Below are 13134 nucleotides of genomic sequence, written 5' to 3'. Positions count from 1 at the left end.
TATACTGGGTTTTTCTATGTCGGGTAGGGCATAGTCGGTGCGGATGGTCACGTTGTTGCATTTTGCCTCCCCGTTACGATGCCACTAGCCATGCTACATCTCATAGACTCCCGGATTCGAGCCTTCGGATGGGGATCTACCCTACCCCGACTAGCTGCAGCCAAACTTATGGCGCGTCGCTCTTGTGGCAGCCTGGGCTTGCTGTCGGTGGAACACTTTTCTCTGGCCCTACATCTTTCTCAACTTGCCTACTTAATACCGAGTACCCCGGGCCCTCCACAATGGGTTCAATGACAATAGACTCAGCCATCGCTTTGGAATCCACGCCCCCCAACCATCACACCTACATCCTGAGCTGCAGGCCACGTACAAAGCCTGGCACAGTGCCCATTGCCTCCTTGGAGTGGACCACAGACTACATAATAGGGCACCGCTGTGGGGCAATGACAGACTCCGCATTGACGGCTGAACCCTTCGCTGGCCGAGTTGGGTGGAAGTGGGCATACATACCTTGGATCAAGTACTACTGGACGGCGACCTGAAACCTTTCAACCTCCTGAAGGAGGAATTTGGCCACCCCCCGTGACAGGCCTGGCAGCACCTGCAACTACAACACTGCCTGCAGCGCTGCCTAAGTCCCCGCCCATGGTCCTTACAACCCTCACCGGTGGTGGAATACTTGTTCACGTGGGGCTGACATCAGGCTTGATGGGGCTTTACAGCATGCTCACGAATCACCTCTTCTCACAACCCCTCTCTTGTAGCCTCCACACTAAGTGGCAGGACCGCCTTCAGATTACCTTTGAAGAAGAGGACTGGCATGAAATTCTGGAAGCCCTGGACAGAGGCGCCCGGGAAGCCCAATTGAAATTGTGCTTGTTCAAGACGCTCCATGAGTGGTCATGAACCCCGCAAAAGCTGCAAAGGCCGGGCCTCCTACCCCACTCGAAGTGCTGGAGGTGTTTAGCTATCCACAACCAAGCTCTGCATCCTTCTTCAGTGGTGTTCGCCCACAGCTCCTTCTCAGGAAGTCTGCATGATGGCAGTGATACAGACAGCGTTCCATGAACGCGTCATCTAGCCCGAGGGGTACACTCAGACATGGGCGCCCTTCTTCAAAGATTCTCCCTATGGCTGATTGCACCGACACTAGCTCTCCCCCCCATTCCTGCGCAGAGGACAGACCTGACACCCGCCGTAGTGGTATAGGCCCCTCTCTTTCTCCCTTGGTTGGGACCCCAGGCCCCACACCTGCTCCTGCTTCCCTCACTGACGCCTTCACCCCATCTCGTCCTTTTCATGCTGGCCTGTTTTCCCCTCCCTCTCCCTTCCTTTCCATGTCCCCTCCTCCATCCCTATCCCTCTATCTTTCTCCTCCTCTCCCCACCCCGCTGGGCACGCAGATGTATGGATCCTCTTCCCTCGACAGGGACCCCTGATATAGTACATCCGTGCCCTCTCATGCTTCCGCCCCTTCTTTTCTCAAGAACCCCCCTCCCCCGGCCCCCTCCCGATTGACTCACTGGACCCTTAAAAAAACCCACTGCTGCCACCATGGGCCCCCCTTTTGCGTAATTTTCTTCATGGTTTGGGGCTTGCGGTCCACTCCACCTTGCTGTATAGACAACGGCCTTCTCCCTCCGTGGCCTGCCCTCCCCACCACTGGCCCCGCGCGGAGACCCCCAGCTATCCTCTTCTTTCTCCCTCCCCCCCCCCACCTCCAGAGACATCAGGGCACATGGGCCTCCTTGCTGATTGTAAAGGGAGAAATGCCTCTGCCCACTATACCACAGCTATCGCCCGGGGTCTGGCATACACCGATATCCTGCTATCCTTCCCTCCCCCCATTTCCTTCTTATTGTGCCATTCAATGTTGTTCACTATTGCATTTCTTGCATTGAAATCCTGTTGTACGCTTTTACTTCAATAAAAAATTACGGCTTAAAAAAGAATTGTAGAAACTTGAAGGAATTGCATGTAGCACTTGTATAAACTATTTTACTATTTTTCTTCCACCTATCATTAAATATTTCTCCTCAGGGGCTTCACACACTGCTAAAAGCAAATTTGCTTTTCTATTTTTGGCATTGCACGGAAACAAAATCCTGCCATGAGAACAGTTGATGAGCATGATAATTATTTTTCCCTTTTACATCTTTTGCATTTATAGTATGGTAGATGTCGTTTAGCTCCCATTAGAGGCAGGATAGCTGGTTCAGCCTGTGCCTTTTGGTATTATTGGTGACTCTGTACACTTGGACGCACACACTCTACCGTCACTGCCACCATTGTGTTGTGGTCGGTTGTTGATCACAGAAAAATGTAAGCCACTGACAAAGATACTCAGAGAAAGTGCTGGAGGATTGAACACTAGAATTTGCAAGAGCACATAGTGCTGGAGGATAGTAGTGAAGCTGAGGTGCCCCCTGTCAGCAGTTTTAGACTATTGTCACAGAGAATTGAATTGCAATGGTTTTGGATGGCGTCCTGATCCTACGATTGGCGAAGTGTGACACCGTAGACCTCTCCATCATCCTCTACAGTTTATGTTTAAGCTCAATATTTGTTTCATTAAGTCCTTCCTTCCATAAAGATACAGTCCTGACACTATCTATCCTTGCATTCAGCCCCATGTCCCTTGTTGTGTAGTGCAGCCGTTGTTTCATTTGCAACAAAAAGAAAATAACTGTTTTGCCCCAAAATGTTTTTGGGATCGAAAATGCCCCTTGCTGTCACTCCTAGAACAACCTACAACCACTGCCTGGGTTGTCCACTTAAAATACATCATAATATCTGCATGGGTCTCACATCCTCTTTCCATAACTGCATCATCAGACTTTTCCACTTTCATAATGCTTCATGACACCTAGATTTTAAATCATCATTAACATTCATTGTGATGGATTGTAGACGCTGTTTGGCCATTAGGGCAGGAGTGAGACTTTGTTCCACGGTGAGTGGCTCCAAAATCTATGGGATGATATAGAGGCTGACACTGTCTAACGGCATTCTAATAGATGTCATTATGAGACTGCACCTCAAGGTGTTAAACTCAATTTGGTTGCGATAAGCAGTAGAAAGTCCATTAAAGTCAATGGAGCTATTGGTGTTGAAGGTGGACAATGGAAACAGATCTATTTCTCCATTAATATCTGATTGAAGAAGACTTATCAGGCTGATCCTAAGTGTGACTGGCCTGCAAGGTCAAGTCTTTTGGGATGACTCATCGAAGGGTTCTCATGTGTGCTGAGCTCTTGCTCCATTGGTTGCCCAGTTACCAGATGGCACCAGCTGCTCTCCTTGTTGGTAAGACCATCATGGCCTGAGGTCTTGTGCCACTGCCGCTCGCTATTAAAAGAGGGGGGTCCTCCTGTATCTGGGCATCACTCTTCAGGAAAGTGAGGTGGGTTCTCCCTTCTGTCCACCCCAAGGTCTTCCTGAGAGGGAGTCACCCTGGCCAGGGAATGGCCTATTGATACCTCGTCTCCTAACTGATCCCCAGCCTTCACCCTTCTGTCAGTGTGTGCCTTCTAGGGGACCATGGATCCCTGTGTTTAAGGGGCTTTACCCTCTTCAAAGCACTAAAGCGCTTAGCTTATTTAGCTGCAAATCTGGGCCATCTTTGCCATAGTATTGTTAAAGGAGGCTATGAGAAATAGAATGCATTTAGGTCTTCTCCACTATTTTGTGACACGTGGCACTTCCATAGGACCAGCATAATTATCCTTCACAAACTTTATTGACATTGGAAGCAATGAGATCATGCCTCACTCACCAGCACTCCGCCCCTGCACTGGCTGTCCACTGCGCAGCCGATGGAACTGAAGTCACTGTGCGCCACCCAAAAGGCCCTCTGCTAGGAAGTGTCCCTGCTCCTGATAGCCAAGGTGACCAGAGATCTTCAATCTTTCAACAGGCTCAAAGTAGAGCAGGTAGGGGGCGTGCTCTATCGTCCCAAGAATCAATACTATTGAACAGTCTACCCTTCACCTTAAGATTCACAGGACAACACCTGCCTTTCAGATGAGTCCTCAGGCCGTCTTCTTCCCGCAGTAAAGCTTGCTCGAGCAGTTCTTAACCTTGAGTGCCCAGAGGCAGTGTCACTGGTAAATGCATACACTTTACAATAGTACTTATTGTATCATTTGTTCTTTTACTGTGTGCAATACTCTCTATAACTTCGGGCAAAGTGTGTGCTGTCATCTCATACATAAAATAAAATTGATACAGCATAAATCAGCCCGGCTGCCTGGTCGTGGTAACCTTCATTTGTGACTGTTCTGGGTTAGATTGACCAGAAAATGCCTTGAGTCATTTAATCTTTCATGTTCAGGTGTACACTTAAACAACCAGGAAAATGACTGTTAATGTACACATGGATGTCAAAAGGCTATAGGTGGTGGAAGCTACATAGAATTGAACTGATGGTGCAATCATAATGCCAGCTCAGCATCAACCATGTGTCGCTCCCTAGCCCCTCTTAGCTTCATCTTTGCTACTGGGTGGGTGGGAGAAGAACAAGGAGCGGAAACTACAGAAAGTCTCCAGAGTAGTCAAAATCATGCCTACTTTGTGTTTCTGTCACTGCCTTCAAGACCCTGAGACCAGAGTTGACACACGTTTTTTTCAGGGGTATGACAGGGCACGGCCTCGATAGCAGCTGCTGCCTTTAATTGACATCCATGAAAGTACAGCCACCAAACTAAACTATGTTATAACTTAGCTTCTTTTCCCAGTGACATCTAACTGTCCACTTTTGTAGAATTTATTTGCCTACGGAGACACTGATGGGACCGGAATCAGTGCGAAGCTGCAGCATCCGCTGGGTGTGGCCTGGGACAAGAAAAGAAGCCTACTCTATGTGGCAGATTCTTACAATCACAAGGTGAGGAGTGACTTTCTGCTAAGATGTATTATTGTTTCTCAGATGCCTGACAGACATTCAAGTGCGCCTGCCATAACTGTGGACAGGCAGGGGAACAGTGCAGACTGCACATCTCAACAGGAAAGCTGGTGTTCTACCTGTGCCTCTCCTAGCAGTAATATTCAAAAAATATGTAGGGGTTTACCCAAATTACCCTCCTATACAGGGGCAAAGATACAATACAAAAGTAAGAAAGAAAAAAATGCCAAGGAGGCAAAGATATATTTATATCTACTTACATAGGGAACTTCATATTACACTATTAACAGTAGTCATAACATAGTCCTGTCATTCGTTTATGTTCCTTATTCCAAACAGCAAATCACATACCAAAGACACATTTTAACGTAGTTTTAATTTATCGTAGTATTGATTTTAATCATCTTAATTTTTGAAATTATCTTTTCAAACATGCAAACATATATATACACAACAAATATATACAAATCACAAAACAGCACAGTTCATGGATTCCTTCTACCCACTTGATAGAAAAAACAGTGTTCACCCATTCAATAAAGGGAATACACTTAGAGGTCGTCTTAAATGCACACAAGGTTATTACACGAGGTTCGCACAGAGATTGGATAGCATTTGCTTTTGTTTTGGTACAATAGGTTATTTTATATTTGTATAGGTTTGTTTCCTTACCCTGAGGAGGCCGAGACGTACATGAAGGCTGAAACGCGTCCGCGTCGACAGGTTTTGACAAGAGGAGTCCAACTATAATTGATTAATCTTGTGACGACTGTATGCACATTTGTGAAATTAAGGTCTTTAGAGGAGTAATAACCTCGTGTGCATATAAGATGACCTCTAAGTATATTCCCTTTATTGAATATATATATCTATATATCTTTTCCTCCTTGCCATTTTTTTCTTTCTCCTAGCAGTAAGTCATTGCATGTTGTATCTTTTCTCAGAGAAGAGGTGTTGAATGGGTGACATTGGCTCACAATAGAGGCATAACATGTGTGTATTTTGCTGTCAGTAGAGGCTTTGCATGTTGGGCCTTTGCTCACAGTAGAGGCTTTGGCCTTTGCTTCTGCTAAAAAAAAAATTGTATAGTTGGCCTTTCTTGTCCCTGTTGAATTTGCTTAGCTGGCCTGTGTGGACTTAAAAGCATAGTCTGAGTGGATTCTGCCTGGCATATAGTGTTTGCAAGGGCGGCCTCTGTTTGCAGTAGAGAATTTGCATGGATGGGTTCTGTGAAGAGTAGAAAAACGACATGAGCGACTTCCAGCATTTCATGGGTGGTCTGTCCTGGCAGTAGATAGACTGTGTGGGTAACCTGCTAGCAGTAGGTGCAATCCATGTATTATCTCTCTTGCAATGGTGCTTTGCCTGACTGGCTTGTGCTAGACACAGAGGGTCTGTCTTTGATAGTAGAGAGATTGTACATTAAGCTCGAAGGGGTATTGCATTTGCGACCTCTGGCACTAGATGCAGTATTGTGGTGATCTTTGCTAGATGTACAGGCTGCTGCTGCTGATGGAGATCATTGCATGCATGAGGCACAGAACGACTCCCCGTTCTCTGACAATCTACATTGGTATGGCAAAGCCTGAGACACAGTTCATGGGGTCAGTGGGTCCTAGTGAGATAGCTGCATGGGTTCTCCAGTCTTCAGCAGCTTATATGCCTCGAGGCCATGTTTAGCTGCTGCTGCTTTATTGGGAAATATTTGGTTTGAAACTAAAAACAGAGATGCTTAAAGTATTAGGTCTCAGGATGCTTGTTTCCGGTCCAGGGAAGACCTGGCTTGGCAGTTCGGGCTGGACTGTTCCCATGAGGCACAGGGTCAAGACTGATTTGCATATAGCAGGGTCTGAACTGGGGTGGCGAAGTGAGCTAAAGAATGATGATGGATTCAACCCAGATCTGTGACTGGGGGTGAGTGTCGGAAAAGTTTCAGCGCTCCGTCCATCATCTCCTTGTGTTTGCTTTGTATTAGGTTATGGACACAAATTACAACTATCAGATGAAATTGTGAAATTTTGAATATGCCCCTGTGCTTTGTTGATGTTCAATTGATCCCTGTTCTGGGCCCTTGTCCTTCACTGTTCAAGAGCTTCCCATTCCAGGAGAATGCAAGGTGTTTCCAGGTCTCTTGGAAGCAGAGGAACCCATCTTCCACTTGTATGCATTTGGAATTTCTATAGAACGAACCTAAACAATGGGCAGCAGAGCTCTGTACAGGATAAAAGACCAGCATTAAGGCAACGAGTGATAATAGAAGTAGCTGGGTTATGGACAGTCAGTGCATTGTGCTGTAGTTTTCTTTAAAGTGTGTGTGTGTGCACATTTCTGCTGCTAGCTAGAGGTATAAATTACATTATTTGAAGGATGAAAAGTTAAAGCAGCACTTTTCACAAAGTATAACAAGGACCACACGCGTGTTCATTTGAAATGAGGCAAATAGGATGTGTTTCTAGATCCTCAAACGTGAAGTGCACGGAGGAACTTGGACAGTGGGAATGTATTTCTGTGCACACAGATAGGGACGCTGGCAATCGTTTATTCTGAGAATTGCAGAGTGCAGACGAGTTGAACATCATTGAGGCTTATTAAGGCCAAGCCAACCAGATGTGCACTCCCCCACAAACTGACTGCTTCTCTCTTGTGGTAGTCTGCTTGAGGGAGGACACTCCTCTCATCAAATACAATTGGACCACTTCTTTCTGCATCTTCTCCGTCAAGACACTACATAGGATTAACAGCGCAGGCCCTGTCTCTTGAAAACGATTGTAGATCTATTTGTTTTCCAAGAAAAAATAACATTTCTGTGGCTGAACTTACTTTATATCTAGGGGTGTCCTCCCCCCCCCTTGTCTGCAAAAAGGAAGCGTTTCACAATCCTGCCATCTTTATTGTTAATGTGGAATCAAGGTGTCACTAACAGAATCCGCCACACCCACCCCACGCCATTGTTCAGATCTGTGCTCCCTTGGATATGGGATCTCTGTCAGCTCGTGACACCCAGGGGCTTTCCATCCAGTGATGAGGTGATACATTGAAAGAGTCCGTCTTCAGAACAGAAAAGAACGTTTTCTGACTTCATGCCACTTGCATTTCAGTGACATATAGGTGTGGGGGCAGCTTAAATGATTCTGTTGATACACATTGGAAAACTATCCCTTGGACTATAAAACATGTATTACTCCAAAATCGGTGAGGCGATTTGATTCCTTCACAGATGCCCAGTGTTTCCTTTCTTCATAAATCTTTCACTGGGCCTATTTCTTCGCTCCAAAAGATCTGCAATGGTTGTGCTTTTGATGTGAGTTATTGATCGTGAAGAGTGGAGCCCTTTTAAATGGAAGCACAAAGCAAGCAGTGAGTGAACCTGCTTTGGCGTTCTCATGCTCATGCAGTACCAGGGATCTGTAGGTGCATTACTGAAGTGTTTGCATAAAGAGTTTGATTTTTGTACTTTATATGTTCCTTTATTATTGTATCTTTTCTTCCTAGTAGCCTCCTAGTAGCCAAGGCCTCTCTCAGAGAGGAGGAAGGAGGAGCCCGTGGTTCTGGCCTGGTTGGAACTGGATCACAAGAAGGAACTGTGCCAGCTTTGCGAGCGCACCAGTGTGCTTTAAGGATGCCTGGCACATTAATAAGCCCACTGGACTTTCTGTAGTTTTTAGAAGATTATTGAGTCAACCATGACCTGAGGCTACCGAAAAGAATGTTCATGCAAAACATGCCCCTATCTGAATTTACATGATTATGAAATTCAGAATGACGATAAAGAGAGAATAACACAAGGTAGAGGGGATGAGAGCAAGAAGAGATCAAAATACAACATGAAAGACAACAGTTGAGCCCTGAAGAAGTCCTTAAACAGGACGAAACGCGTTGGCTACTAGGAGGCTACTAGGCAGAAAAGATACAAGAATAAAGGAATATATCAAATACAAAAATCGGATGGACTTGTTTTTTATATTTGAGTGCAGATCAAACTCTTTATGCAATTGTTTATAGTGGAAGTTTCTTAAACTTGTTTGGGAAGCAAAGGGGTCTTGCTTCTCTGATCCCCGCACCATAGAACCGATAATGTTCCCGAGACAAGGATAAGTGCTGTTTTATAATCTTAGACCTCTTTTGTAAATCTTTTGCATTACTGAAGTGTAATGTGTCTGAGAAGGGACAGGGGGCCGGGGGATTGTGTCTGTGTCCATTCCATAGGTATATTCATACCGCTCATTGCATAGTAAATTGGTTTTCCTTCTCGCTTTGAGCACTAAGGAGAGGGATTTAGAACACTGTATGATTGATTGATTGATGCGGAACTTGTATAGCGCGTCTATCGCCCTACGGGCATCTTGGCGCTTTTGACTCAGAACTACATCGAAAGGTGACAGAAGGAGGTCGAAAGAAAGACCCATCTTAATTAGACTTTGGGATATAGCCAGGTCTTGAGTCCCTTGCGAAATTCGAGTAGGGAGGTACACTGTCGCAGGTTCGCAGGGAGCTTGTTCCACAGGCCAGATGCTACAGTGCTGAAGGCTCTTCCGCCTACCCTGGTGCGCTTGAATCTCGAAATTGTCAAAAGATCGGCTGTAGATGAGCGAAGATGCCTGCTTGGTACGTAGCGGGCAAACTTATCCTGTAGAGGGGCTGGGCCCAGTCCATGTATTGCTCTAAAGGTGAGGCATAAGGACTTAAAAACGATCCTTTCCCCCACGGGAAGCCAATGTAGGTCCCTTAATGCTCTGGTCGACGAAGAACAGCGTCGCCTGCCTAGCACTAGCTTGGCAGCAGCTGACTGAATCCTCAACAGTCCTTGGAGGATATACTGTGGAGCTCCCAGGAAAAGGGAGTTACAGTAATCAAGTCTGCTTAATACCGTGCTGCGCACCACCGTAGCTCGCGACTCCCTAGGGAGCAAGGGGAGTATGCTCCGAAGTAGCCGCAGCAGGGCAAAGCAGACGTTGGCAGTTTTGCTTGCCTGAGACACCATTTGGAGGTCGTCATCGATGATCACCCCAAGGTTACGAACCTTCTTAACAGGTGTAAGGGGACCTTCCTCCGGTGTAAGGCGAAAATCGGGAGGGAGATATTTCGGGATCTTGAAAGGCGAGCAGAAGACCACCTCCGTTTTGCCACTATTAAACTGAAGAGAATTCCTTCTGAGCCAGTTTGTGGTCTGATTCATGCACTGATGGAAGCGGTCCATGGAAAGCGCGTCATCGCCCTCTAGAGAGAAGGCCAGTTGCGTGTCGTCGGCGTAGTTCACCAAGCTAACTCCGAAAGATTTAATCAGCGGGAACAGGGGCCGCAGGTAGATGTTAAAAAGGATGGGACTGATAGCGGACCCCTGCGGCACCCCGTATGCAACTGGCGCTCTGCCAGAGGAGAACGGTGACATGGTGACGACCTGCTGTCTGTCTTCTAGGTAAGAACAGAACCATTGCAGCGCTCTGTCCTTCACGCCCAGCTGCCTCAGCCTCTCTAACAGGATTGGGTGGCTCACCGTGTCGAATGCTGCCGACATGTCAAGAAGCACCAGAATCATAGCATTTCCGTTGTCGGCGCGCATTCGAAGGTGGTCTAGCATGGTGGTTAGCGCTGTTTCGGTACCGTGACCAGGACGGAAACCGAACTGGTCCCTGTCGAGCAGAGAGTTCTCCTCCAGAAACTGAGACAGAGTCTTACTTACAGACTTTTCCAGTAACTTTACCGGAAAGGGCAAGAGAGAGATGGGCCTGAAATTAGCTGGCTCCAGAGGGTCCAGGTTCGGTTTTTTTATCAGTGGGGTTACCACTGCTAATTTCCAGCATCCAGGAACAGATCCGGCCGTCAGGGATTGATTACAGATTGACCTTAACCAGGGAAAGGAGTTGCGTCCATAGAGCTTCCACATCTTATGGGGAAGAGGATCTAAGGGCGAGCCAGACGACACACTTTCGATCAGAGTGTCAAAGGCTTCGTGAGAGAGAGGTTGAAAACTGCCCAGGCTAGCAGTTGGTTTATGATCTCCGTCAGCTGGGCTGATTATTTCCTCGGGACTGACCTGGAGATTGTCCTGCAATTTGTTCACGATATTGGAGATCTTCTCCTGAAAAAAGGAGGCGATTTCGTTGCACAGAGTTTGCGAGGGGGCGACTCGGTTATTCATGCAGTCTGGATTGGAAAGGTCGCGGACGATCTTGAAAAGGGCTTTGGACCCGTTAGAAGCCTGGGTGATGGAGTTAGCGTAAAAATCTGCCTTGGATTTTAAGATGAGAGACTTATATTGCAATTGAACTAATCTTAGCTCCTTTTTGTCTCCTTCGAAGTAGTTTCTTCTCCACTTCCTCTCTGCTTGTCTGCGAGAGAGTCTGAGAAGATGTAATTTCTCATTATACCAGGGCGCTGATCTTTTCCTTACCCTCTTTAAGGGTTTTATGGGGATATGCTGGTCTAGCAGTTCGGTAATATGTTCCGTAAACGACCTATAATTATCCTCCACAGACCTGTTAGGGGAGAAAAGATTGACATCAAAAGATGTAGTTAAAGAGTCCACCTTGGCCAGTTTGGCCCATTCTCTATCCATCCTGTGAAGGTGTCGCTGGCTAGGTAGGTTCTTTTGGCAGGGCATTGCCATATTTAGAAGGACAAGAAAGTGATCAGTCCAATTCAATGGCACTATATTGGAGACTTCAATTATAGCTGGATTGGCGAAGACCAGATCTAGAATACGTCCCTTCTGATGGGTGGGGCTGGACACCAATTGATGGAGATTCAAGGTGGAACACGTGTATAGGAGGTTTCTCAGTTGGCCACAGAGGCCTCCATCCTCGCTAAGGTTGAAATCACCGAGAATGACCATATTAGTGTGAGTAAGCTTTAGGTTGGTGATAATTTCGGCGAGGAGGTGGAATTGTGTGATCGCGCCCGGTGGTCTGTAACAGAGCATCCCCGAGAGAAGGTTTCCACTAGGGGCCTGAAGTGAAAAGCCCAGGATTTCTATACCCCCGACCTCGTCGATCTGGCAAGGTCTGAAGTCCAGAGCATCCTTGAAGATTAAACCCACTCCTCCTCCTCTGCCCGTGCTGCGGGGCTTGTGGAGAATTTTATAGCCGCTAGGACATGCCCCGCTCAGGCCAACGGCAGATTCCGTGGTGGCCCAGGTTTCTGTTACAAAGAGTGCATCCAGTTTCAGGTCTTCCAGTAGACTAAACACATCAGTAGAGTGCTTGACCAGCGACCGACTGTTGATTAGGCCACAGACAAGATCGGCCCCAACTGTCTCAGGACCCTTAAAAGGATTTATCTGTAATAGTTGTGTGCGGCTGTATGTCACTCTTTCTAACAGTCGGATAGCATTACTGGTGCTGGGAGCGTCCGGGACGCGGACGGGCGCAGACGGGCTTGCCTCTGGCGCGCCTCCGGCGCGCCATCGGCGCGCCCGCTGCGCGCGCGCGCTGCGCGCTTGCATCAGGTGGTCTTAAATAGGTACACAACAGGCCTCCCAACCGCTAGAGCGCCTCGCAAAGATGGCGGCAGGTAGAGGCACACTAGCAGGATACCACACCCAAGATGGCGGCGCTGAGTGAAAGCAAAAATCGTCACGCTAAAAGCAGCGTGTGTAAGAAGGTTTTATAGTGCGGGTAGGAGAACTGCTTTCAAACACACAGATTGTAAAATACGTTTTTCGAGTTTTACAAGTTAAAACAATTTCAGAACAAGGAGTAAAAAGCGCGCCACACGGCGCTCTGACTAAACAGGTTAAAAGCACACAAACACTCGTTCTGCCACTTGCTGATGGCCTCAGTCAATTAGGCTGCGCGCTTGCATCAGGTGGTCTTAAATAGGTACACAACAGGCCTCCCAACCGCTAGAGCGCCTCGCAAAGATGGCGGCAGGTAGAGGCACACTAGCAGGATACCACACCCAAGATGGCGGCGCTGAGTGAAAGCAAAAATCGTCACGCTAAAAGCAGCGTGTGTAAGAAGGTTTTATAGTGCGGGTAGGAGAACTGCTTTCAAACACACAGATTGTAAAATACGTTTTTCGAGTTTTACAAGTTAAAACAATTTCAGAACAAGGAGTAAAAAGCGCGCCACACGGCGCTCTGACTAAACAGGTTAAAAGCACACAAATGCTGTATGCGCAGGTGACCTAATGTTGTTTATCATAAACCTGGGTGAAACTATTCCTTCTCTACAGTTATACGCCTAGCGTATTCATGTCCTTTGCAGGATACTCAATTAGTTAGTTGTAGTGGA

At 47.0% G+C, this 13134-nt stretch overlaps 1 protein-coding gene across 1 annotated transcript in view; it reads left to right on the top strand.

Annotated features, from left to right (window-relative positions):
- NHLRC2 (NHL repeat containing 2) overlaps positions 1-13134 on the top strand; it is an 867133-nt gene that overhangs the window by 669494 nt on the left and 184505 nt on the right. The window contains exon 8 of the mRNA XM_085603309.1: positions 4763-4885. Coding sequence (XP_085459435.1) covers positions 4763-4885 — 123 coding nt within the window. The remainder of the gene's footprint in view (positions 1-4762; positions 4886-13134) is intronic.

This window comes from Triturus cristatus, chromosome 1_2 (assembly GCF_964204655.1).
Source record: "Triturus cristatus chromosome 1_2, aTriCri1.1, whole genome shotgun sequence".
Lineage (NCBI taxonomy): Eukaryota > Metazoa > Chordata > Amphibia > Caudata > Salamandridae > Triturus > Triturus cristatus.
This window is presented reverse-complemented; position numbering and strand designations above follow the sequence as displayed.